Source organism: Podarcis muralis, chromosome 7 (assembly GCF_964188315.1).
Source record: "Podarcis muralis chromosome 7, rPodMur119.hap1.1, whole genome shotgun sequence".
Classification (NCBI taxonomy): Eukaryota; Metazoa; Chordata; class Lepidosauria; order Squamata; family Lacertidae; genus Podarcis; species Podarcis muralis.
In genome coordinates, this window is record NC_135661.1 from 91,093,737 (window position 1) to 91,121,274 (window position 27,538).

At 47.2% G+C, this 27,538-nt stretch overlaps 1 protein-coding gene across 1 annotated transcript in view; it reads right to left on the bottom strand.

The window, feature by feature from the left end:
* Positions 1-1,596: 1,596 nt before the first annotated feature.
* Positions 1,597-27,538, bottom strand: part of LOC114603022 (uncharacterized) — a 35,589-nt gene continuing 9,647 nt past the window's right edge. The window contains exons 6-10 of the mRNA XM_077932444.1: positions 16,785-17,266; positions 16,511-16,592; positions 14,790-14,872; positions 14,344-14,470; positions 1,597-8,149 (exon numbers count right to left, since the gene is read on the bottom strand). Of these exons, the coding sequence (XP_077788570.1) occupies positions 5,799-8,149; positions 14,344-14,470; positions 14,790-14,872; positions 16,511-16,592; positions 16,785-17,266 (3,125 nt within the window). The 3' untranslated portion in view covers positions 1,597-5,798. The remainder of the gene's footprint in view (positions 8,150-14,343; positions 14,471-14,789; positions 14,873-16,510; positions 16,593-16,784; positions 17,267-27,538) is intronic.

Below are 27,538 nucleotides of genomic sequence, written 5' to 3' on the forward strand. Positions count from 1 at the left end.
GGGAAGGGGGAACCCGTGTCTCTGCCTGGGGCTGCGAAGGGGCGTCTAGGCGGGGGACCGGGGGGGGCGCAGGGGCCAGATGGGGGACCCGGGGGTGTCTCTCTTGGAGGCTGCGGGGCAGTGAGCCCTGTCCCAGCAAGGGGGGGAGCCTGGGGGGGGGCCTGGCAGGGTGCGGGGCCCCCGGGCCGAGAGGAGGGGCGCCTGGCCGGGAAGAAGCCGGACTGGGCGCGTGTGCGTGGGAAGGGGGAACCCGTGTCTGGGAGGAGGAGCCCCTCTCTCTGCCTGGGGCTCCTGGACTGCGAAGGGGCGTCTACGCGGGGGAGAGGGGGGTCTTGGGGGGGCAGATGGGGGTGTCTCTCTTGGGGGGGCTGCGGGGCAGTGAGCCCTGTCCCAGCAAGGGGGGGAGCCGGGGGGGGGCCTGGCAGGGTGCGGGGCCCCCGGGCCAAGAGGAGGGGTGCCTGGCGGGGGAGAAGCCTGACTGGGCGCGTGTGCGTGGGAAGGGGGAACCCGTGTCCCGAGGAGGAGCCCCTCTCTCTGCCTGGGGCTCTGGGGGAGAACGAGGTCTCTGGCACCTGGATGGAAATGCCACGGACAACTAAAGAAATAAGCGTCCGTTGTATATCAAGCAGCAGGAAAAGACCACACAAAGAGCAATAAGATTAAGATTTATTCAGACCCAGAAGAGAAAAATGCAGCAGTAAGTGCAGTGTCTCAAAGATGCAGCGTAACATCTTTACCGTAAAAGAAGTAATGAAACGTAACAATCGGCAAAGAGGCAGTGAACTGGAATTTTTCAGTGGCAAGGGGGGAAAAGGAAGCCCATCACAGCAGGCCTGCGCTGTTAAAAATCAGGAGAAGAGATTTCTGTACATCTCAAGAGCAACAAGAATGTATTCCTTCCCACCCTTTGCTTGAGAAGTAAAACTCTGCAAGTGTTTGGCTCCAGGGTCCCTTGAGAGAGAGTTGCAAAGAGGAAGGAAAAGGGGGTTCTGCAAGGAGAGGATGAGGGGAAGACCCCCTTTTCTAGGGGTGGGGGAGAGGGATTGGGCTCCCGGGTCAAGAGAGCACCTTGTATCCTGGCACTGAAAAGACACCCTCCCGACACACACTTTGTGGCATCTCCTTTCGGCAAAGGGTCAAAACAGTTCCAACTTGAAAACCACCTCCAGGACCAGGCACCCTCAATGGGCTTTGCGCTATAACTCCCAACCGGAGGCAGGCGGGATGAAAACAGCTGTCCAAAAGGTCCGGCCAGCTCCAGAGGCGACCCAAGGCTGCTCTCCAATGGGGCGCTGCTTCAGGCATCTGAGTTGCCCAGCTCAAGGGAGTTGGCGGGACTAAGAACCGGGGTTCCTGAATTGCAGGGGTTGGACTAGATGAGCCTGGAGTGTCCTCTTCCAGGATTCCTCTTCTGGCTGCCAATGCCACGGCTGGAATGTCTCCCAAAACTGCCCCCCTTTCACAAGGAGGTCGTTCCCCCCCCCCCCCGCGTGTCTTAAACTACCCTTTGAATGGCAACCATCTCCAATTTCCTTGGTGGACAATCCCAACCAAAGATGCATTAGATTCTCTGAAATCTACTCAGGAGTCCTGTAGTGACTTCATGCTCTTTATTGCAGATTGTAAAGCAGTGATTTAATTGCACCCCAAACCTCAGGCTTTTATATACATTATTTACACAATGAGTCCCGTATGACTGGCTGATTCTGCTTCCCTCCTGGAGCCTGATTGCTCTTTTCCTGCAGGCCAATCAGTTGTTGCATTCTAGGATCCTACTTACCTTTGTTCTAGGATCCAAGCTTAGTACATAATCCCTCTCCCCTCTACGTTCCCGTTGCGCCCAGAAGGTTAGCATTCCTAGTCGTTGATGTATGCCGGTCACCTATGTATGCCTTGTGGTCTTGGGTGTCTCTCGGCAGGGGTTCCTGGTTCTGGCTCTTGTTCCAGGGCTGCCGGCTGTGACAGGGTCGTTGGCTTCGACGCCGCTGGTCCACTTGGTTGTGGTTCTGGTTCCTGTGGCTGCTCGGCCTCGGTCACTTCTGGACTTCCTAGTTCTGCCTCCCTTACCCGCTGCTCCTGCTCTATGGGCCTCACCCTTCTGCTATCCCCTTGGGATTCCTCTGTCCAGCCCTCCTTGCAGTTCCCCCCAGGAACCATCACAGCAGCTCTGCTACTGCTGCCTTGTGGGGTAAGAAGGCATGGGAAAAGTTCAATAGTCTCAAGAAGGCTTGGAGTTCCGCCTTACCCTTAGGTGCAGGGGAGTCGCAAATACTTCACACCTTGTCCCCGGTCAGGTGTACTCTGTCTACATCTACCATAAATCCTAGAAAAACCACCTATTGAACTCCTAGCAGACAGTTTCCCCACTTCACCTTGAGGCTGGCCGTCTGGAAACAGTGAAGGACGGTGCGGAGTGTGTCCCCAAACTCCCCCAGCGTGGACCCGGTGATCAACACATCATCAAAGAAGGGTGTGACGCCGGGAATTCCTTTGAGGAGAGAGTCCATTGGATTTTGGAATATGCCTGGGGCCACGCGGACGCCAAATTGCAGCCCCTTGACACGGAACGGGCCCCCGTGCGTTACAATCGTCTGTGCCTCCACAGTGGCCTCGTCCACTGACAACTGCTGATAGGCCTGGGCCTGGGCCAGCTTGCCAAAAATCTTAGACCCCGCCAGGGTGGCAAGGACATGGCTGACCATTGGCACCGGGGATGCGTGAGCCGTAAGGGCCTTTTTATGGTACATTTGTAGTCTGCGCAAATGTGGACTGAGCCATTGGGCTTGACAGGTGTGATGATTGGGGTTTCTTGGGGGCATTAGGCTAGAGCACTCCTTGCTCCATGAGCCGGTCTAATTCCTCGTCAATGCGGGGTTTTAAGGGTGAACGGGACCTGGTGGGCCTTGAACATGATGGCTCGTATGGCAGGGTCTAGTTGTAGGCCAATGGGGTGGGCAGTATATCATCCCAATGGCCCATCAAAAACCTCTGGAAACTCTTTGCACATGGCGTCCACGTCCACATGGGAGCTGGTGCGGTTTACCTCAGTGATACCTAGCCCCAGTGGCCCAAACCACGCCAACCCTAGTAAGCTAATGTAGCGCCCCTTGACCACGATCAAGTCCAACTGCCACTTCCGCCCTCGATATTGTACATTGAAGGTTCCCACCCCCATCGTGGGGACCTTGCATTTGTGGAAGTCTTCCGGAGGGTGAATGGGGCTGACCAAACTTGGAGCCGCCACTGAGACACAATTCCTTAATGTCCATGCCAAGATTATGGACAGGGTTGAGCCTGTATCAAGCTCCAGGCAGCACGGGGCTGCCTCTATCTTTGCCTCGATGAAAATTTTGTCCGCATTAGAATGAGGCAACTGGTATACCTGACAGCCTGTGGTCTTCGTCGAGTTGCCTTGGTTTGTCAGACCACGGGGCCTGGGACTCTTGGGTCGGCCATCTGGTTCGAGGCGTCGGGCAGGGCAGGCACGGCACACCCTGCATTGTCGGCATTCTGCGTTGCGGAAATGGCAAGTCCTCTGCTCGTGGCTCCGAACAACATGCACAGTTCCCATCTTCCGGAAGAGGCTGTCGTGGTGGACGTGCAGCTTATGTGCGCTGCTGCACTCAGTGCACTTCCTCCCGGTCGAATTCTGAGTCGTCGGTGAGGTCCTGGTGGTGGATCCTCGGTTGGGACGACATGTTTGACTGGAATCCTTGCGCTGACCTTTCGGCAGCTTCAGTTACTAAAGCCTCCTCTAATGCAGCCTGGAGCGTCAGGTCCTTCTTGGCGTAGAGGTGCCACTGCAGCTTCTCGTCCCTCAGGCCGCCCACGAGACAGTCGCCGAGCATGTTCTACAGCTCTGTGACGTTGCAGAGCCAGGCAGCCTGGCGGAGGGAGGTCACATTCCCGGTTATGGTTTCTCCGGAGACCTGCCACTTTGCCTAGAAGGCATTTTGACACGCTACCCCCGAGGGTTGTTGCGAGAAGTGTCCCTTCAGCCGTTCTATTATCGTGTCATAGGGAACGGTCGCAATATTTGTGGGAGCGAGGAGGGCTTGGGCGATCTTGAACGTTTCTTCTCCACAGATGCTGAAGAAGGTTGCCCTCTTCTTGGCTCTGTCTCATGACATCCTTTGCCTCCAGGAGGAACTGGAAGCGGGTGGTGTATCCTTCCCAGTCTCCTGAGGCTGGGCTGAACGGCATGAAGCGGTTGCCTGTCGCCATTCTGGGTCCTTGGGTCCTGGAGCTGTAGCCTGGATGACCGGTGCAATTCTGTGCTGCCTGTGGCGGCTATGTGCGGTGAGCGGCAGACAGCTCAGCAGGATCCCACCTTCATCGCCAGTGAAATATACACAGCGTCCTGTAGTGATTTCATGCTCTTTATTGAAGCTTGTAAAACAGTGATTTAATTGCTCCCCAAACCTCAGGCTTTTATATACATTATTTACACAACAAGTCCAGTCTGACTGGCTGATTCTGCTTCCCTCATGGAGCCTGATTGGTCTTTTCCTGCAAGTCAATCAGTTGTTGCATTCTAGGATCCTACTTGCCTATTGTTCTAGGATCCAAGCTTAGAACATAACATTCTCCTTCCTCCATGTCCCGAATTCTAAAATAGGGTTTATTTCAAAACAGGGTGGGGGGTAGAGAGGGCTTAGTCTTCCAAACAACCCATTATCCATTAGTTAGTAGACAAGCTTCCCAGTGCAAGGAGAGGAAAGCAGACCTCTGAGCCCAGCCTGGCCCCCCACCAAATTCTGCCCGCATACCTTGAGGCCCCAAGATGGGCGGAGGAAGGCCTGGAGGGGCAGCTGCTGGCTGGGACTTTGATTGGGGCAGGGTGGGGGCACAGGGAGATGGAGACAGGAAGACCAGCCAGGGGGTGACACTGGGGGATTTATTCACATTGGTTATCTGCCAAAAAACCACCACCCCCGGCTGTGAGGGTGGCGCATCCTCCATGAATTCCTCTTCCACTCCCAGCCACTCCGCTCTAACCTTTGCTAAAATCCTGCTCTCCTCTCTGTCTCAGAGGCTGGGCTTTCTGTCTCATCTCAAGAACCGCCAAAGCGCCCGCAATTGCCTCTTATCTTCCACCCAAACCGTCCACATCAATCCTAAGCGTCTCCTGTTCTGATTTCCATTTTTTGGTCTCCCTTTCCAGCTTTTTAGATTTTTCCTCCCTTCCTTTCATGTAGACATCAAGTGCTTCTGTTTTCTTTGTCAGTGTCTCTGCTTTAGTGGTCAAATTTGTCACCATTTCACTATTTCTATCAATTCGGGCTAATAGCTTCTCCAAATTTTCCTTCATCTCTTTAGTCAGATTCTGTTTCCTGCATTTTTCCTGTTCTCCCTTTTCCTTCTAGCCTGATCCCCAACACACATAAGCTGTCTAACATAAAATCCAATTTCTCAAATTAAGATTCGAGTTAAACAAATAAACCAAATAATTACTTTAAGAGATGAAACATGAAAAAGAAAGAAAGTGACCAAGAAGACATAGCAATTTAGATGTCCAGGTAAGAGTGCTTGACTGGCAGGAATCCAATTCTCTTTAAGGGGCTCAGAGTAGAAGAAATATTTTCCTTCAAAAAGAAACAAACTTGTCCTGATTTTGGCTTTTTCAGCCAGCTCTCAGTATTTGTAAAATGTCCTTTTTTTTTTAAAGAGCTTTAAAAATGAGGCCAGACTTTCAAAACTCCTTCCAATCACACACTTGGCACTGATATGATTCCTCCCCTGTATGTATTCTTTGATGAAATGAGATTTCCTTTTTGACTGAAGCTCTTTCCACATTCCTAACACTGACCTGACTTCTCTGCTGTGTGTAATTTTTGATGGGCACTGAGACCTACTTTCCTGGTGAAGCTCTTTCCACATTCCAGGCACTGAAAGGGGTTTTCTCCTGTATGAATTCTTTGGTGAGAAGTGAAACTTATTTTCCAGGTGAAGCTCTTTCCACATTCCAAGCACTTGAAGGGTTTCTCCCCTGTATGAATTCTTTGATGGGAAGTGAGTGTGGAGCTGTTAATGAATCTCTTTCCACATTCCAAGCACTGATACGGTTTCTCACCTGTATGGATTTTTTTATGGAAAGCAAAACTTTGTTTCCAGCTGAAGCTCTTTCCACACTCCAAGCACTGATAGGGTTTCTCCCCTGTATGAATTCTTTGATGGGAAGTGAGATCGTAGCTGTGACTGAAACTCTTTCCACATTCCATACACTGATAGGGGTTATCCCCTGTATGAATCCTTTGATGGGAAGTGAGCTTGGCCCTCTGACTGAAGCTCTTTCCACATTCTACACACTGATAGGGTTTCTCCCCTGTATGCATTCTTTGATGGGAAGTGAGATCGTAGCTGTGACTGAAACTCTTTCCACATTCCACGCACTGATGGGGGTTATCCCCTGTATGAATCCTTTGATGGGAAATGAGCTTGGCCCTCTGATTGAAGCTCCTTCCACATTCCATGCACTTAAAGGGTTTCTCCCCTGTATGAATTCTACGATGGGAAGTCAGACTATAGCTGTGACTGAAGCTCTTTCCACACGCAAAGCAGTGATATGGTTTCTCCCCTTTATGAATTCTTTGATGGACAGTGAGACTTTCTTTCCGGGTGAAGCTCTTTCCACATTCCACGCACTGATAGGGTTTCTCCCCTGTATGAATCCTTTCATGGGAAGTGAGCTTGGCCCTCTTACTGAAGCTCTTTCCACATTCCACGCACTGAAAGGGTTTCTCACCTGTATGAATCCTTTGATGGGAAGTGAGATGGGCCCTCATATTGAAGCTCTTTCCACATTCCACGCACTGATAGGGTTTCCCCCTTGTATGAATCCTTTGATGGGAAGTGAAACTGCTCTTTTGACTGAAGCTCTTTCCACATTCCAAGCACTGATAGGGTTTCTCCCCTGTATGAATTCTTTGATGGACAGTGAGACTTTCTTTCCTAGTGAAGCTCTTTCCACATTCCACACACTTACAGGATTTATCCCCTGTATGAATCCTTTGACGGGAAGTGAGATGGGCACTCCGATTGAAGTTCTTTCCACATTCCACGCACTGATAGGGTTTCTCCCTTGTATGAATTCTACGATGGGAAGTGAGAGTATAGCTGTGACTGAAGCTCTTTCCACACGAAAAGCAGTGATAGGGTTTTTCTTTTGTATGAATTCTTTGATGGGTAGTGAAAATTATTTTCCTGGTGAATCTCTTTCCACATTCCAAGCACTGATACGGTTTCTCCCCTTTATGATTTCTCTGATGGACAGTTAGACTTTCTTTCCTGGTGAAGCTCTTTCCACATTCCACACACTGATAGGGTTTCTCCCCTGTATGAATCCTTTGATGGGAAGTGAAACTGCTTTTTTGACTGAAGCTCTTTCCACATTCCACGCACTGATATGGTTTCTCCCCTGTATGAATTCTATGATGGGAAGTGAGATGGGCCCTCTGGCTGAAGCTCTTTCCACATTCCAAGCACTGATAGGGTTTCTCCCCTGTATGAATCCTTTGATGGGAAGTGAAATGGGCACTCCGAGTGAAGCTCTTTCCACATTCCAAGCACTGATAGGGTTTCTCCCCTGTATGAATCCTTTGATGGGAAGTGAGCTTAGCCCTCTGATTGAAGCTCTTCCCGCATTCCAAGCACTGATAGGGTTTCTCCCCTGTATGAATCCTTTGATGGGAAGTGAGCTTAGCCCTCTGATTGAAGCTCTTTCCACACTCTAAGCAGTGATAGGGTTTCTCCCCTGTATGAATCCTTTGATGTGCAGTGAGATGGGAGCCCTGACTGAAGCTCTTTCCACATTCCACACAGTGATATGGTTTCTCTCCTGTATGAATTCTACGATGGGAAGTGAGATTGTGACTGTGACTGAAGCTCTTTCCACACTCCAAGCAATGATAGGGTTTCTCTTTTGTATGAATTCTTTGATGGGCAGCCAAACTCTGTTTCCAGGTGAAGCTTTTTCCACATTCCAAGCACTGATAGTGTTTCTTCTCAAGGGGATTTCTTTGATGGGAAGTGGACTGGGAGCTCTGACTGAAGCCCTCTCCACACTCTGAATCCTGATATGTCTCCTCCACTGTGTGGATTTCATTGTGGTCTCCCTTGTTCTTCATTTCCGATTCATCACCACCTAAAACTAAGAGGGAAACGGATTAGAGTCTCAGGAAGAAGTGCAGTCCCAAATTATGGAACAATGCTAATTAAAGCTTGGGACAGGGGAAGAACTGAAGGGAGTTAGATGTTATAACGTTCCTTTTGTTCTGTAAAAATGTCTAGTTTCGTATACAAATCAAGTTGAATATTAGATGTTTTCTCTCTCAGGTGTTTAAAAGTACAGCTTAACCTGGTACTGTCATTTTTTTCAAATTTAAATATGTATCCGTACAATCTTCATAAATAAAATGTGCTTTTATTGAAAAAGGTGGCCAATGCGGGAAAGTTCCCTGTTAAAAGTCCATCAACTGGAGGAACGTGTAGCTACGCTCCAAAGAATTAGAGAGCTGGAGCTCTTCTTGGAAGCAACAGAGAACACCGTCTCCAAGGAGGAGACAGGGGACACCCCTGAGAAGGAGGCTAGTTCACCAACACAGGTGCCAGATATATGGAGAAACGTGACTCAAAGAAGTAGGAGGCCCAGGGTTCGCTCTGATTGTTTAGAAATACACAATCGCTTTGAAGTCCTCTCCCCTAGCATGGAAGACGAAGAACGGACTCCATTTGAGGATCTCTCCCTCATTACAGTTGATCAGGTATATGAAGACGAGGAGCAAAGTCAGTCCTCAGGGAATGTGCAGGCGACCTTGGAACGGACAGCTCACGGAAGAACCCCGACCAGACCTAAGAGGAGGCGTGTAGTGGTGATAGGGGATTCCCTACTGAGGGGAACAGAAGCAGTGATCTGTGGGCCTGACAAGATGTCTCGGGAAGTGTGCTGTCTCCCTGGGGCTAAGATCCAAGATGTAACTGAACGACTGCAAGGAATCATAAAACCCACTGACAAATACCCCTTCCTCTTGGTTCATGGGGGAACCAATGACACTGCAAGCAATAGCCTCCAGAAGATCAAAAGAGACTACGAGGCTCTGGGCAGGAAATTGAAGCAATTAAATGCACAAATTGTCATCTCATCTGTCCTCCCAGTTGAACGACGTGGCCCAGGGAGAGAGGGAAAAATAGTGGAAGTGAACAGCTGGCTTCGCAAATGGTGTAAACAGGAACGGTTTGGATTCTTAGATCACGGACTGCAGTTTCTTGAAGATGGACTTCTGGCAAGCGATGGGCTGCACCTCACAGCGGTTGGGAGGAATGTTTTTGCCAAAAATCTCAGAAACCTCATCAGGAGGGCTTTAAACTGACTAATGTGGGGGAGGGAGACAGTGCACCTGAAGGTAGGAGTCTATCAATTGATGAAGATGATCATCCAAATGTCATAGACCGAATGGAGCAAACAGCACGCAGACCTAGTGGTGGGAGGAAAAAATCCTTAAATAAGAGACACGGGGGAATGATTAATGGACTTCAATGTCTGTACACTAATGCGCAAAGCATGGGAAATAAACAAGATGAGCTTGAGCTCTTGGTACAGCAAACTAAATATGACATAATAGGCATCACTGAAACCTGGTGGGATAAGTCCCACGATTGGAATGTAATAATGGAGGGATACAATCTATTTCAGAGAAACAGACCAGACAAGAAAGGAGGAGGAGTGGCGCTATATGTCAGGGATGTGTATACCTGTGATGAGATCCAAGATTTAGAACCTCAAAGCCAAAGTGAGAGCATTTGGGTCAAAATTAAGGGAGAGAAGAATAACAGAGACCTCATTGTGGGAGTTTACTATAGATCCCCAAGCCAAACGGAGGACATAGATGATGCCTTCCTGGAACAGATGGCCAAGCATGCAAAAGGAAGGGAGATAGTAGTAATGGGGGACTTCATTTACCCGGATATTTGTTGGATGTCAAACTCAGCCAAGAGCATAAGGTCAAACAGATTCCTCACTGGCCTTGCAGACAACTTCATTGTCCAGAAAGTGGGAGAAGCAACAAGAGGAACAGCCATTTTAGATCTGGTCCTAACCAATGTTGAGGACCTGGTTAGTGGGGTAGAAGTGGAAGGATCATTAGGCGCGAGTGATCATGCTCTTCTGAAGTTTACTATACAGCGGAAAGGAGCAGCCAAGCATACTAGGACTCAATTTCTTGACTTTAAGAAAGCCAACTTCATAAAACTTAGGGAAGTGCTGGGTGAGATCCCATGGACAGTAATACTAAAAGGAAAGGGAGTTCATGATGGCTGGGAGTTTGTTAAGAGGGAGATAGTAAAAGCACAACTTCAGGCAATACCAATGAGACGGAAACATGGAAGGTGCCTAAAGAAGCCAGGGTGGCTATCTAAAGAACTTTTAACTGAGTTAAGATTAAAAAAGGATGTGTACAAAAAATGGAAAAGGGGGGAAACCACCAAAGAGGAATTCAAACAAATAGCCAGCACGTGTAGACACAAAGTCAGAAAAGCTAAAGCACAGAATGAACTCAGGCTTGCTAGAGAGGTTAAAAGCAACAAAAAAGGCTTTTATGGGTATGTTCGTAGCAAAAGGAAGAACAAAGAAACAGTGGGGTCACTCAGAGGAGATGGTGAAATGCAAACAGGGGACACAGAAAGGGCTGAACTCCTCAATGCCTTCTTTGCCTCAGTCTTCTCCGATAAAGAAAACAATGCCCGACCTGAAGAATTTGGAGCAAATGATTCAGCAGAGGAAACACAGCCCAGAATAACTAAGGAGATAGTACAAGAATACTTGGCTAGTCTAGATGTATTCAAGTCTCCAGGGCCAGATGAACTGCATCCAAGAGTATTAAAAGAACTGGCAGATGTGATCTCAGAACCACTGGCAGTCATCTTTGAGAATTCCTGGAGAACAGGCGAAGTCTCGGCAGACTGGAGGAGGGCAAATGTTGTCCCTATTTTCAAAAAGGGGGAAAGAGAGGACCCAAATAATTATCGCCCAGTCAGTCTGACATCAATACCAGGGAAGATTCTGGAGCAGATCATTAAGCAAACAGTCTGTGAGCACCTAGAAAGGAATGCTGTGATCACCAATAGTCAGCATGAATTTCTGAAAAATAAGTCATGTCAGACTAACCTGATCTCGTTTTTTGACAGAATTACATCCCTGGTAGATGAAGGGAACGCAGTGGATGTAGCCTACCTTGATTTCAGCAAGGCATTTGACAAGGTGCCCCATGATATTCTTGTAAAGAAGCTGGTAAAATGCGGTCTTGACTATGCTACCACTCAGTGGATTTGTAACTGGCTGACTGACCGAACCCAAAGGGTGCTCATCAATGGTTCCTCTTCATCCTGGAGAAGAGTGACTAGTGGGGTGCCACAGGGTTCTGTCTTGGGCCCGGTCTTATTCAACATCTTTATCAACGACTTGGATGATGGACTCAAGGGCATCCTGATCAAATTTGCAGATGACACCAAACTGGGAGGGGTGGCTAACACCCCAGAGGACAGGATCACACTTCAAAACGACCTTGACAGATTAGAGAACTGGGCCAAAACAAACAAGATGAACTTTAACAGGGAGAAATGTAAAGTATTGCACTTGGGCAAAAAAAATGAGAGGCACAAATACAAGATGGGTGACACCTGGCTTGAGAGCAGTACATGTGAAAAGGATCTAGGAGTCTTGGTTGACCACAAACTTGACATGAGCCAACAGTGTGACGCGGCAGCTAAAAAAGCCAATGCAATTCTGGGCTGCATCAATAGGAGTATAGCATCTAGATCAAGGGAAGTAATAGTGCCACTGTATTCTGCTCTGGTCAGACCTCACCTGGAGTACTGTGTCCAGTTCTGGGCACCACAGTTCAAGAAGGACACTGACAAACTCGAACGTGTCCAGAGGAGGGCAACCAAAATGGTCAAAGGCCTGGAAACGATGCCTTATGAGGAACGGCTAAGGGAGCTGGGCATGTTTAGCCTGGAGAAGAGGAGGTTAAGGGGTGATATGATAGCCATGTTCAAATATATAAAAGGATGTCACATAGAGGAGGGAGAAAGGTTGTTTTCTGCTGCTCCAGAGAAGCGGACAGGGAGCAATGGATCCAAACTACAAGAAAGAAGATTCCACCTAAACATTAGGAAGAACTTCCTGACAGTAAGAGCTGTTTGACAGTGGAATTTGCTGCCAAGGAGTGTGGTGGAGTCTCCTTCTTTGGAGGTCTTTAAGCAGAGGCTTGACAACCATATGTCAGGAGTGCTCTGATGGTGTTTCCTGCTTGGCAGGGGATTGGACTCGATGGCCCTTGGGGTCTCTTCCAACTCTATGATTTTATGATTCTATGGATTGCAAAATGATGCAAAGCTCTGGGGGAAAGCTCTCCTGACTGCCAATCAGAGGAACAACAAAATGATGAGCTGGAGGAGCAACAAGAGAAGGAACCCCAGTGGTTATTCCTAGAAGGTCTACATGGACTACCAAGGGTATTCCCCCGATAAATTGACTTTTGGCACAACAAAAGTGTGTCATGTTAATTGTACACAGCCACAGGACTTTGCTCAAGTTCTGAAACTACCTTCTAAGGAACAAACCCAGTGGTTTGACGCCATGAAAGAAGAGTTGGGATCATTCAAAGAAAATAAGGTTTACACACTAGCCAAATTGCCACCAGGTGAAAAGTTAATTTTTCATGTTTATACTTCTGCTCTCTAGGTCTTTGGGGGAGTGTCATGTGACAAAGACACATGTGAGCAGAAGCAGCAAAGCAGGCTGGGAAGTGCTGGGACTGCACAATCATTTGGGCCTACTAAAGTTATTCAGGCCTAACTGCTAACTGTTGAGTTACAGATAGGTAGCCGTGTTGGTCTGCCATAGTCAAAACAAAAAAAATTCCTTCCAGTAGCACCTTAAAGACCAACTAAGTTAGTTCTTGGTATGAGCTCATACCAAGAACTAACTTAGTTGGTCTTTAAGGTGCTACTGGAAGGAATTTTTTTTGTTTTGCTAACTGTTGAGTCACTCTGACATGTGACTTAGCAGCCATTTTCTTTGTGTATTCTCTGTAAGTTTTCAGTCGGAGTCACTCTGCCTCAGTTGTGAGCAGAGTTAGTATGGAATCTCAGTCAAACTGTTTGGAACATGAAGAAGTTTATTTTAACTCAGCAAAGCTCTTATTCTTTAAAACTCTGCATTATTAATTTACGCTGCACGTCACTTCTATGTGCTGAAAAACACTTTTCATATATTGAACAAATGTGTGTAGCAGCTGCCAAATTTAAATTTCTTTAGTGGCTAAAAATTTAATTATGATGTGCATCACCTTAAACCAATTTGGATGTTTTTTTAAATTCTTGACATCACAGAATGCAGCAGAAACTTATCATATCGGCATTATTATCATTATTCAAGTTTCCTTACAGTGGCACCTCGGTTTACATAAGCTTCAGGTTACAGACTCCGCTAACCGAGAAATAGTACCTCGGGTTAAGAACTTTGCTTCAGGATGAGAACAGAAGTCATGCAGCAGCAGCGCAGCAGCAGCAGGAGGCCCCATTAGCTAAAGTGGTGCTTCAGGTGAAGAACAGTTTCAGGTTAAGAACAGACCTCCAGAACGAATAAAGTTCTTAACCCGAAGTACCACTGTACTTACATGTTACATTATTGTGAGAAGTTACAGGGGACGAGACCTTCTTGGTAGGGGCACCCACCCTGTGGAACGCCCTCCCATCAGATGTCAAGGAAATAACTATGCAACTTTTAGAGGAAGTTTTTAATGTTTGATGTTTCATTATGTTTTTCTATTTGTTGGAAGTAGCCCAGAATGGCTGGGGCCACCCAGTCAGATGGGCAGGGTGAAAATAATAAAATTATCATTATTGTTACTACAGGGTTCACTGCCTGAGATTCAAAAAGCCTGGCTCTTTTCTGGGATGGAGTTTGTTTGGTTCAGTCGTGGAATCTGTGCCATTTCCAATGTCAAGCGACTCTTTGGTCAACCAGAGAGAGACAGAAGGAAGAACAAAAGCAGGAAACGTGACTGAAGCTACTTCAACATCCCAAATCACTCTGAATCCTACATTTAAGAAGGCCTGAGCAGTTCAGACAGCCTGATCATGGTTTTAAATGACAGAACTGGAGGAAGAATATTCACAGGGGAAACCATCAATAGCCATCCCTCCAAGGTTTGCTGTGGGAGTGTTAACATCCCAGGTGCTGTGGGTGGCGCTGTTGAGCCCCATTGAAATATCAGAGGTTTGTCACATAGAGAGATGTCTTGAATTACAAAACAGATAGGATGATCCAATAGGGAGCCTTACCGAGAGAGTCCAAGACCCCACGATTCTCCTCCATGACTTCCTTATGGAGAGCTCTCTGGTCAGGATCCAGCAACGCCCACTCCTCGTCTGTGAAATGGACAGCTACATCTTCAAAGCACACTGGACCCTAACAGAACAGGACAAAGGCTGTCCTCTTAGAGAACATTCACTTGGCTCTGTTGTTTTCTACAGCGGCCAGACCCCTCTCTGCCTTCCTCATCCCTCCTCTCTCCTGCTGCAGCTTCTGCCTCGGAGTCTGGGCTGCTCTCTGCCACAGACTCCCTCTGCTCCCTGAGCCCTCTTCCCTCTCCAGCTTCAGACACCTCCTCCTCCTCCTCCCAGTCTGCTCCCTCTTCTCTGGCTCCTCCCACCATTCCTCTGCATCCAACTGTGTCCAGCCAGTCTGCATCCAAGCAGTCCTTCCCCACAAGGCTCCTTCCCCCTACCTGATCTGGGTCCACAGCTGCTGCCTCCCCTCCACCACCATGAAAAGATGAAGGAGCAGGTCTTGGTGGCATCATTCCGTCTCCTGGGAGAGAAAATGTAAGTGGGAAACTGTAAGTACATCTCTAAGTACAGATGGGGCTTGTCAAAGTCTCCCCTGCGAGCTTCTGGTTCCGCTCTGCTTTAATGGAGGCAGCGGGAGATCGTTGGCAAAGGAAAAACAAGGATGACTGAGGGTAATTCTCCTTGCAAGTTGCCCCCAGGGACAGGGGGGAACGGGTTTCACTCCCAGTTTGTCTCGCTATCAGGCTCCGGCTCCGGCATGGATTGCGAGAGGCAGGGAGGCGCTGAGTGTAAAAGCCCTTCGTCTGCCGAAAACCCTCCTTCGCTGCCATTAAGAAGCAGAGGTTCTCCTGTCAATTAGAGCTCAATTTGGACTAATGTACAGGCGTTGCTGGAAGAGATGAGATCATAAACTGTGGAATTGAACCAGCTGCAAGGTCTTTAAGGTTTTAATTTGGGAATAAACTTCATTTGCTGCAAAAGACAGTGAGTGGGGGGAGGGGAGACTATGGCTTCTTTATATCACGTTTTCTTCTCTACATTAATGAATTGGTAGCCTGTGATTGAATACTAGTTGAAAATATCTATGTACAGGTGAGCAGGGAGGAAACTGGACTGCAGATATGGAATATAACATCAAATGGAACTGTATGTGTGAAAACAAAAAGGAAAAAGGGAGGGAAGCTCTATTTTACAAAATGTTTACGATGGAAAATTAGAGCTGACTCTTCCCCATCCTTTATTATATACAGACTGAAAATAATGCTAAAAGGACTTGGAATTTAATCTAATTGGATAAATGCGCATTTATCTTCGGCCAGACAGAGGGATGTAAGGAATCTGAAAGTTTTGAGGGAGCTGATAAGGTTCATTACTGAGTCATTTGGAATTCTGACAGATCCCTCTCTTTCCCAGGTGTAGAAGAAAAATGGCAAAAAGAGGTTATTTATTTGGACAGTGTGATTTTTGCAGCTGCTGTTAAAGTTGCCAAAAAACGAAGCACAGGACAGAGCGATGGAGAATTTCTGAAACCACAAGGGGATATTAGCTCCGCCCAAGGAATGATGGAGAACAGCAACAACCAGGAAAAGATAGACAGAACATTTTACAAGGACAGGAAGAAATATCATGAACAGAAAGATTGCCACACACAGGAAGAGTAAGGATATCGCTGGAGTGCCTCACTTGTAGTTTTATATATTCTTTGATGTTTCCATATGAATGGAAGTCATTAATACTGCAGTTGTTGTATAAAGGATTGTTATCTTGACAGGAGTGTAATTGAAATTAATAAGATTTTGGAATGGAGAAATCAAGAAAATCATCAAACCATCAGTTTTAGCATGCGGGGGGGCGGGGACCTATATTATATAATTTTGTATAAGATTGGTATTAGAAATTGTACTGTAATTTTGCATTGTTATAAGGTGGCTATTATTGAACTGTAATTGTAAACTAATCAAATTACTATCATAAACGTCTCCCCTGCTGACATTTGTACCCATTTCATATAATAGTTGTGCAAAAATACATCTCCCCCCCCCCCCCCGAGCTCTGGGCTCCAGGTGTCTTCCCCCAAAAGATACAAAGAACTCACAGATTAGTTTTGAAACCAAGAGAATGTGACAAAACGGGGGAGAAAACCCTCCTTCCTCCTTACCCAGAGGCCTCACTCTGGCGTCCAACGGAGTCTTCTCTGCCTCAGAAGATTCAAGACCCATTTCTGCCAAAAGATCCTTCCTCTGAAAGAGCAACAAGGATTCAAAACAGAGAATGGGGAGAAGGGTTAGAGAAGGAATGGCGGAGGCAAGCGCTTTCGGGGACAGAGGTGAAAGCTGCTTCCAAAAAAGGATGAGCCATTAGGAAATGATTTGGGAATACTCTCCCTCCTCTTTGGAGCCCCTTGGGAGTATCCAGAGGAAAGTCTCTCTCACCTGCTGCTCTGCCTGCTTCCTCTCCTCTGCCTGACTCAGGAGGAAACCTTCGGCCAGGGCCACCGCCTGGGAAGTGGTCTCTGCTCCGCATTCCCTCACCCAGTTCTCCATCTCCAGAGGAAGGACAGCCAGGAACTGCTCCAAGATCACCAGGTCCAGCATCTCAGCTTTCGTGTGCCTTTCTGGCTTCAGCCACTGATGGTCAAGATGGTAGAACTGGCTGCAAACCTCTCGGGGTCCTTTGGCCTCCTGGGAGAAGAACTGCCTGAGCTGCTGGCTCTGCACCTCTGAGCAAGGGGTGTCCTCCTGACCCGGGTTCTTCCTCACAGAGTTTTCCCAGAATTCCCCACTGCTCCCAGTTTCCAGGGCATGGCCTCTTCCTGCTTCAGGGCCAGCTGAGTCTTGCTCATCCATCTGGGCTCTCCGGAAGTCTCCAAGAGATCGGAAGGAGCCGCTTGGTCCTCTGCCAAGTTCTGTGTTTCCTAATGCAAGGTGCAGAAAATCGTATGAATCAAACACACTATTCTATTGTAAGATGAAGAGGAGAAGAATGTTTCCTGAAGAAGCGTGGCTGAGTCTTGCTAGGAACCAGGGCTGGATTGCACCACAGCTCAGACTCCAAGCTGTCTGGGGGGAAAAGGGGGAGGGAGAAGTCATAACTGTGAATGACAAGTGAGTGTAATCCGGAGCCAAGGCAACAGTGGGGGTCCCTCCCAACCCCACTTAATACTCCAGAGCTTCACCCAAGCCAGCCATATCTGCTTGGGTGGCTTGGTGAGCAGCAGGGCCCATGTCTAGCTCCAGCCACCATCCCTTGGGGACTTGCTCTGGATCCGAGGGGACGGTGGCAAGGCCCTCCGGGTGGAACTGCCCTGGAAGACACCTCGGAAACTGGACTTTCCGTCAAATAAAGAATTAGGGAGGGAAAATGGCCGACATACAGAGATTTATGAATAGAGAGAGAAGGGAAGCGTCATGGTGTTTCCCTCTTAATATCCTTTTCCCTCATAATAATGTCCCTCTTAATATCCTTCTCCCTCACAATTATGTCCCTCTTAATATCCTTCTCCCTCATAATAATGTCCCCCTTAATATACTTCTCCCTCATAATTATGTCCCTCCTAATATACTTCTCCCTCATAATAATGTCCCTCTTAATATCCTTCTCCCTCATAATAATGTCCCTCTTAATATACTTCTCCCTCACAATTATGTCCCTCTTAATATACTTCTCCCTCATAATAATATCCCTCTTAATATACTTCTCCCTCATAATAATGTCCCTCTTAATATCCTTCTCCCTCATAATTATGTCCCTCCTGATATACTTCTCCCTCATAATAATGTCCCTCTTAATATCCTTCTCCCTCACAATTATGTCCCTCTTAATATCCTTCTCCCTCACAATTATGTCCCTCTTAATATCCTTCTCCCTCATAATAATGTCCCTCTTAATATCCTTCTCCCTCATAATAATATCCCTCTTAATATACTTCTCCCTCACAATTATGTCCCTCTTAATATCCTTCTCCCTCATAATAATGTCCCTCTTAATATACTTCTCCCTCACAATTATGTCCCTCTTAATATACTTCTCCCTCATAATAATGTCCTTCTTAATATACTTCTCCCTCATAATAATATCCCTCTTAATATACTTCTCCCTCACAATTATGTCCCTCTTAATATCCTTCTCCCTCATAATAATGTCCCTCTTAATATACTTCTCCCTCACAATAATATCCCTCTTAATATCCTTCTCCCTCATAATAATGTTCCTCTTAATATCCTTCTCCCTCATAATAATATCCCTCTTAATATACTTCTCCCTCACAATTATGTCCCTCTTAATATACTTCTCCCTCACAATTATGTCCCTCTTAATATACTTCTCCCTCATAATAATGTCCCTCTTAATATACTTCTCCCTCATAATAATCCCCCTCTTAATATCCTTCTCCCTCATAATAATCCCCCTCTTAATATCCTTCTCCCTCATAATAATGTCCCTCTTAATATACTTCTCCCTCATAATAATGTCCCTCTTAATATCCTTCTCCCTCATAATAATGTCCCTCTTAATATCCTTCTCCCTCATAATAATGTCCCTCCTAATATACTTCTCCCTCATAATAATGTTCCTCTTAATATCCTTCTCCCTCATAATAATGTCCCTCTTAATATCCTTCTCCCTCATAATAATGTCCCTCTTAATATCCTTCTCCCTCACAATAATGTCCCTCTTAATATCCTTCTCCCTCATAATAATGTCCCTCTTAATATCCTTCTCCCTCACAATAATGTCCCTCTTAATATCCTTCTCCCTCATAATAATGTCCCTCTTGATATACTTCTCCCTCATAATAATGTCCCTCTTAATATGCTTCTCCCTCATAATAATGTCCCTCTTAATATCCTTCTCCCTCACAATTATGTCCCTCTCAATATCCTTCTCCCTCATAATAATGTCCCTCTTAATATCCTTCACCCTCATAATAATGTCCCTCTTAATATACTTCTCCCTCACAATAATGTCCCTCTTAATATCCTTCTCCCTCATAATAATGTCCCTCTTAATATCCTTCTCCCTCATAATAATGTCCCTCTTAATATACTTCTCCCTCATAATAATGTCCCTCTTGATATACTTCTCCCTCATAATAATATCCCTCTTAATATACTTCTCCCTCATAATAATATCCCTCTTAATATCCTTCTCCCTCATAATAATGTCCCTCTTAATATCCTTCTCCCTCATAATAATGTCCCTCTTAATATCCTTCTCCCTCATAATAATATCCCTCTTAATATCCTTCTCCCTCATAATAATGTCCCTCTTGATATACTTCTCCCTCATAATAATGTCCCTCTTAATATACTTCTCCCTCATAATAATCCCCCTCTTAATATCCTTCTCCCTCATAATAATGTCCCTCTTAATATCCTTCTCCCTCATAATAATGTCCCTCTTAATATCCTTCTCCCTCATAATAATGTCCCTCTTAATATACTTCTCCCTCATAATAATGTCCCTCTTAATATCCTTCTCCCTCATAATAATGTCCCCCTTAATATACTTCTCCCTCATAATTATGTCCCTCTTAATATCCTTCTCCCTCACAATAATGTCCCTCTTGATATACTTCTCCCTCATAATAATGTCCCTCTTAATATCCTTCTCCCTCATAATAATGTCCCTCTTGATATACTTCTCCCTCATAATAATATCCCTCTTAATATCCTTCTCCCTCATAATAATGTCCCTCTTGATATACTTCTCCCTCATAATAATATCCCTCTTAATATCCTTCTCCCTCATAATAATGTCCCTCTTAATATCCTTCTCCCTCACAATAATGTCCCTCTTGATATACTTCTCCCTCATAATAATGTCCCTCTTGATATACTTCTCCCTCATAATAATGTCCCTCTTGATATACTTCTCCCTCATAATAATGTCCCTCTTAATATCCTTCTCCCTCATAATAATGTCCCTCTTGATATACTTCTCCCTCATAATAATATCCCTCTTAATATCCTTCTCCCTCATAATAATGTCCCTCTTAATATACTTCTCCCTCATAATAATGTCCCTCTTAATATCCTTCTCCCTCACAATAATGTCCCTCTTAATATCCTTCTCCCTCACAATTATGTCCCTCTTGATATACTTCTCCCTCATAATAATGTCCCTCTTAATATGCTTCTCCCTCATAATAATGTCCCTCTTAATATACTTCTCCCTCACAATTATGTCCCTCTTAATATCCTTCTCCCTTATAATAATGTCCCTCATAATATCCTTCTCCCTCACAATTATGTCCCTCTTAATATCCTTCTCCCTCATAATAATGTCCCTCTTAATATCCTTCTCCCTCATAATTATGTCCCTCTTAATATCCTTCTCCCTTATAATAATGTCCCTCCTAATATACTTCTCCCTCACAATTATGTCCCTCTTAATATACTTCTCCCTCACAATTATGTCCCTCTTAATATCCTTCTCCCTCACAATTATGTCCCTCTTAATATACTTCTCCCTCACAATTATGTCCCTCCTAATATCCTTCTCCCTCATAATAATGTCCCTCTTAATATCCTTCTCCCTCATAATAATATCCCTCTTAATATACTTCTCCCTCACAATAATGTCCCTCCTAATGTCCTTGTCCCTCAGAATAATTATGTCCCTCTTAATATCCTTCTCCCTCATAATTATGTCCCTCTTAATATACTTCTCCCTCATAATAATGTCCCTCTTGATATACTTCTCCCTCATAATAATGTCCCTCTTAATATCCTTCTCCCTCATAATAATGTCCCTCTTGATATACTTCTCCCTCATAATAATATCCCTCTTAATATCCTTCTCCCTCATAATAATGTCCCTCTTAATATACTTCTCCCTCATAATAATGTCCCTCTTGATATACTTCTCCCTCATAATAATGTCCCTCTTAATATACTTCTCCCTCATAATAATGTCCCTCTTAATATACTTCTCCCTCATAATAATGTCCCTCTTAATATACTTCTCCCTCATAATAATATCCCTCTTAATATCCTTCTCCCTCATAATAATGTCCCTCTTGATATACTTCTCCCTCATAATAATATCCCTCTTAATATCCTTCTCCCTCATAATAATGTCCCTCTTAATATACTTCTCCCTCATAATAATGTCCCTCTTGATATACTTCTCCCTCATAATAATATCCCTCTTAATATACTTCTCCCTCATAATAATATCCCTCTTAATATCCTTCTCCCTCATAATAATGTCCCTCTTAATATACTTCTCCCTCATAATAATGTCCCTCTTGATATACTTCTCCCTCATAATTATGTCCCTCTTAATATCCTTCTCCCTCATAATAATGTCCCTCTTAATATACTTCTCCCTCATAATAATGTCCCTCTTGATATACTTCTCCCTCAGAATAATTATGTCCCTCTTAATATCCTTCTCCCTCATAATAATGTCCCTCTTAATATCCTTCTCCCTCATAATAATGTCCCTCTTAATATCCTTCTCCCTCATAATAATTTCCCTCTTGATATACTTCTCCCTCATAATAATATCCCTCTTAATATCCTTCTCCCTCATAATAATGTCCCTCTTAATATACTTCTCCCTCATAATAATGTCCCTCTTGATATACTTCTCCCTCATAATAATATCCCTCTTAATATACTTCTCCCTCATAATAATATCCCTCTTAATATCCTTCTCCCTCATAATAATGTCCCTCTTAATATACTTCTCCCTCATAATAATGTCCCTCTTGATATACTTCTCCCTCATAATAATATCCCTCTTAATATCCTTCTCCCTCATAATAATGTCCCTCTTAATATCCTTCTCCCTCATAATAATGTCCCTCTTAATATCCTTCTCCCTCATAATAATGTCCCTCTTAATATACTTCTCCCTCACAATTATGTCCCTCTTAATATCCTTCTCCCTCATAATAATGTCCCTCCTAATATCCTTCTCCCTCATAATAATGTCCCTCTTAATATACTTCTCCCTCACAATTATGTCCTTCTTAATATACTTCTCCCTCATAATAATGTCCTTCTTAATATACTTCTCCCTCATAATAATGTCCCTCTTAATATACTTCTCCCTCATAATAATGTCCCTCTTAATATCCTTCTCCCTCACAATTATGTCCCTCCTAATGTCCTTCTCCCTCAGAATAATTATGTCCCTCTTAATATCCTTCTCCCTCACAATTATGTCCCTCTTAATATCCTTCTCCCTCACAATTATGTCCCTCCGAATGTCCTTCTCCCTCCTCACTGTCTTCCAGTCCCACCTCCCTGGCCAGGGCCTGAGGTCCCTCTGGCTCCCTCCCGGACCCCCAGCCTCTCTTCCCTCCCCTTCCCGCCTCCCGGGGCAGGGAGTTCCCCAGGCTTCCCCCGAGAGGAGACCCACCAGAGCCCGGCCGGCGAAGGCGAGGCCGCTCTGGCCCAGGAGACCCTCTGCCCGGAAGGGACGTCAGGGAGGAGGAGGGGGAGGAGCGGCCCGCCTTCCTTTCCTGTCCTCTCTAGGAAGCCAGCTCGGCGCCTCTTAACCCTTGGCGAGCCGGGCGCGCCCCGCTCATCCTTCTCTCTCCCTGCCGAGGAGCCCGGGGCGTCAAGAGGGCGGCAGGGAAGAAGCAGGACCCAGAACCCGGGACTGGGCGCGTGTGCGTGGGAAGGGGAATGCGGTGTCCGGGAGGAGGAGCTCGTCTCTCTGCCCGGGGCTGCGAAGGGGCGTCTGGACGGGGGAGAGGGGGGTCTTGGGGGGGGCCAGATGGGGGACCCGGGGTGTCTCTTCTCCGGGGGGGGCGAGTCTCTCTTGGGGGCCCCTGGGGGGCTGGGGGGCAGAGAGGCCTGTTCCAGCAAGTGGGGGTCCCGGGGGGGGGCTGGAGGGGGGAGACATTGCCAGACATGGCTGGGGGGGGGGCCATTCTGTGTTGTCCCACCTGCTGCTTTGGGTCTGTAGTTCAGCCATAAATGTATGTTCTTGGTGAAGTCGCCTTGGAAGCAACCCAGGAGCAGCCAGGGGGGTTTTCCTAGGAAGCCTTTTATTCCCCCTCGGGTGACATTGTTCTAAGTTGGTGGGTGCCCAAGCCCCGCAAAATACCTCATAAATGTTGGAATTGGATTGAGACTTGGGTTGCCAACACCAGGTGCCAGACCCGTGTGGATTAAACGGTGTGTTTGACGCTCCTCATCCTCTGGAATCAGCGTGTCTTCACAGCTCCTTCAACCAGGCCAGGAAGGACGCCTGGATCCAGAATTGGCCCCCACAGTCACTGAGGGCCTCATGGTTGAAACCGTGTTTAGGGGAGACAGTCTGACTCGGCTAGAGGGACGCCAGAGAAGAAGGGTTGCCATGTGTCCTTTTTTTCCCAGGACACGTCCTCTTTTTCAGGGGTAAAAATTCTGTCCAGGTGGATTTTTTTGGTCAAAATGTCTCTGGCCAGACATTCTGGAGGAGACATAACTGGGGGTGGAAGACTTGCGTTCCTCTTCTCTTCTCCTGCCCCCCCTCAGCAAAACATCTCACAGCTTCTCTAGCCTACCTATAGTAGGAGTATTGAAAGTGAGAGTCATCATCGCACCCTCACAATCTCACAATCACATCATTGCTCCTCACAATCTGCCCACCCTCCCAGAGAAGGGCAACCAAGGAGATGAAGACTCCGTCCTCTTCCTTCTGTGATGGCAGGTTGCTCTTGCTCCTTGTCCACCTTCCAAAATGAAGAGCAGAATCCTAAAGGTGGAAGGGACCCCAAGGTCCATCTAGGCCAGGGGAGGCAACCTAAGGCCCGGGGGCCGGATGTGGCCCAATGCGGCCCCCGGACGGTCCGGGAATCAGCGTGTTTTTACATGAGTAGAATGTGTCCTGTTACTTAAAATGCATCTCTGGGTTATTTGTGGGGCATAGGAATTTGTTCACCCCCCAAAAAAAATATAGTCCGGCCCCCCACAAGGTCTGAGGGACGGTGGACGGGCCCCCGGCTGGAAAAGCTTGCTGACCCCGTATCTAGGGCTGTTTTTAAATGTCCCAACGCTGCCTGGCACTGGTCCCTCCAAATGCTCTTGTCTGGCTGGTCTTTCTTCTCCAGTCATGTCAAGGAGCAGCATGGGGGCTAAAAGGAGGAAGAAATGGAGGACAATATCCCTGACCCCCCAGAAAAGCTCTTCTTTCTCTTTCTGTGGAGGGTCTAGGCCCCTCTTGAAGGACCTTTGCCTTGCTCCAGTCAGGTTGTATATTTCCACCCCTTGGGACCCAAATATTTGACTTGCCTCATTTTGAAAACTGGCATTTTGAAGCTCGGACCACTAGGCCTGCACACCATCACCTTTTACATACTTTACATTTGCTGAGGTAAAATCTCCACCCCCGACTTTGCTTGCGGCAGTTCTGCCCTCGCCTGAATCTCCTCCATTTTTAAAGGAAACATGTCTCTTTCTTCTTGGGCTCATCTCTCTCTCTCTCTCTCTCTCTCTCTCTCTCTCTCTCTCTCTCTCCCTGTATCTCTGCTAGATGAAGGGCAGCTGCCATTCTGGCCTCTTCTCTTTCTTTCTCTCCTTCAACCTTAGACAATTCCAATCTTAGCCTCATCATCTCTAATTCAATATATTAGGATTCTCCTCAGACGCAGCAGCTGGGTCATCCTGAGTCTCTTTGGCTTGGCGCTTGCTGGTCATTTTCTGACAGGAATTTTTTCTTTTTTTAATCAAATAACTTCACTACTTTATTAAACTGGTTGTTCTGTGTCTCTGGGTACGTTTCTGTGTAGGTTTTAACTTTGTATGCCACCCCTGCCCCCAATTAATATGCGACGACGCAAGGGCTCTTCCCCCCCCCCGGCAGCCTTGGGCCCGTTCTCTCTCCTAAATATAGTGCACCCACCTCACAGAACACCATTTTCACAAATGCCCTCCAACTACCTCAGATTATTTTGTGGGGGACTTGCGTGAGGTAAAACTCACTAATTGGGAGTCTCAGGCAGGATTTCTTCAAATAAACATTAACGATTTTATTTAACAAGGAAGTTTATGACACGAGTGGATAAAACGTAGGATATTTCAGTTTACAATGTTCTTTCCCTTCAAGGTTTTCTCAGTTGTTTCACACGTAATACTTTGGCTCTTAACAAGGTGGCACTTTCTGCCAGTCACCCTACTCCCGAGGTACTCCAAGCAAAAGACCCAAGGGATCTCTGGTTTGGGAGTCTTCTCTTTCTAGAAGGATCTCTCCCCTCCTGACTGGGATGAGAGCTCAGCAGCCGGTCTCTTTCCAGCTCCTCCTTCTCCTGGCTCAGCCTCCCACTTCATTCCTGGCCTGAATTACTCTCCCAGGACACCACACACTGTCCTTCCCACTAAGCTCAGAGACTCCTTTCTCTAGCTGGTGATCTTTTCCTCAGAGTGGATGTTTCCACCCAGAACCAGCTCCTCTCACTCCCCATCTTCCCCACCTCCCTCCAGAGCTCCTAGCCATGGGGGGAACTGGGCCCAGGTCTCCCTCCTCCAGCTCCAGGGCTCTTAGTCTGTCCGCTAAACGGGTGTAGGATATTCTCCTAGGGGCCCCAACCTGCCACTTCCCCTGAGCTTCTTGACCCCTCCCCAAAGGAGCAAGACAAGAGTTGCAGACCTCCTTTTACTTGCAGCCTCCCTGGCTTTGCAGAGAGGAGGGGGGGGGGCAGAACCTCTTAGCCCTGGCTTGGGGATCCCCTTGCAGGAGCTGAGCAGAATCCCCACGGATCCGTCCCCTGCAGCCCTGGGACACCCCGCCCCACTTCTCCCCAATGCACCCTAGGGCAGAAAAGAGAGGAGACTCACCAGATGCCAGAAGGGAAACTGAGGCTGCTCTTGCAGAGGAAATGAAAGCCCCCTCCCCCTCTTGCAGGGAGGATCCTGGGAAGGAGGGAGGGGCATTTGCTCAGGAGGACCTCATTCCCCCCCCCCCCCGCTTATTCCCTGTCCTCTCTAGTAATGTAGCTCAGTTACTTTTAACCCTTGCAAGGTGAAACCAAGCTCACATTCTCTCTGTCAGACTCTTCCAGAAATGAACCCGAACAAGGCAGGAGAGCTCAGTGGGCAGAGCACGAGTCTCTTTGATCTCAGGCCCCTGGGTTCGAGCCCCAGGCTGGGCAGAAGATTCCTGCCTGGCCGGGGGTGGGCTAGATGACTTTGGGGGTCCCTCATCATGACTCCCTGGCCCTCATGACTGTTCTTCTGAGCCCTTGAAAGCGGAGCTCGCCCTGCTCCCTTCTCTCTCTCTTGCTCTCTCTCTCAGGAGCCAGGGCCCCCGAGGGGTCTTCTTTGGGGGACCCTCCCCTGCAGCCCTGGGACCCCCCATCTCCCCAAGGCAACTCACCGGATCCCAGAAGGCGCCCCCGGGCAGCACTTGCGGAGCAGAGAGACAAAAGCCCGGATGGGGGCGGAGCTTGTGCTCTGGGGAGCCTCCTCCCTTTATTCCTCTCTAGGAAGCCAGCTGGGTGCCACTTAACCCTTTTGCTGGTCCCTCTCTCCCTGCGGATTTTTATCTCACCAGCTGCTCAGAGAGCAGCTCAATGGTTGTTTACATCATGTGAGTGTCTGAGAGTGTGAGACAGGAAGTCCCAGCACAGTCTCAGTACTGTGAAAAGTTACTTTCGCTTCTGTGTGAAGTGCGCTCTTCTGTTCTGCTGCTCAGAGAGAGCAGACATGCTCAGAGAGAGCAGACATGCTGGTAGTTTATAGCTACTGATTGTCTCTTTCTTCTGCAATGAGACGCCAGAAGACGAGTGTGCTCCTCTCAGGAGGGAGGGGTTGCTTATTACCAGTCTCTCTGGACTGAGGAAGATTTACAGCCAGAGAGTGACCATTGGAGAGATGCCTCGGTGTCTTGCGAAGGTGGCGGCCTTCCCAGGCGTTTTTCCAACACCCAGGGCGTGGTGCAGGCACAGAGCTGCTTCATCTGGGGACCTTGGGGGCCTGGCGAGCTTCTCCCTCCGTGGGGAACAGATTTCTGTACACCCTTTGCTTCAGAAGCTAGAGGAAAACTCTGCAAGTGTTTGGCTCCAGGGTCCCTTGAGAGTTGGTTCCGACTCTCTGAGCAAAGAGGAAGGAAAAGGGGGTCCTGCGAGGAGGAGGAGGAGGAGGAGGAGAAGAAGAAGAAGAGGAGGAGGAGGAGGAGGAGGAGTTTGGATTGATATCCCGCCTTTCACTCCCTTTAAGGAGTCTCAAAGCGGCTAACATTCTCCTGT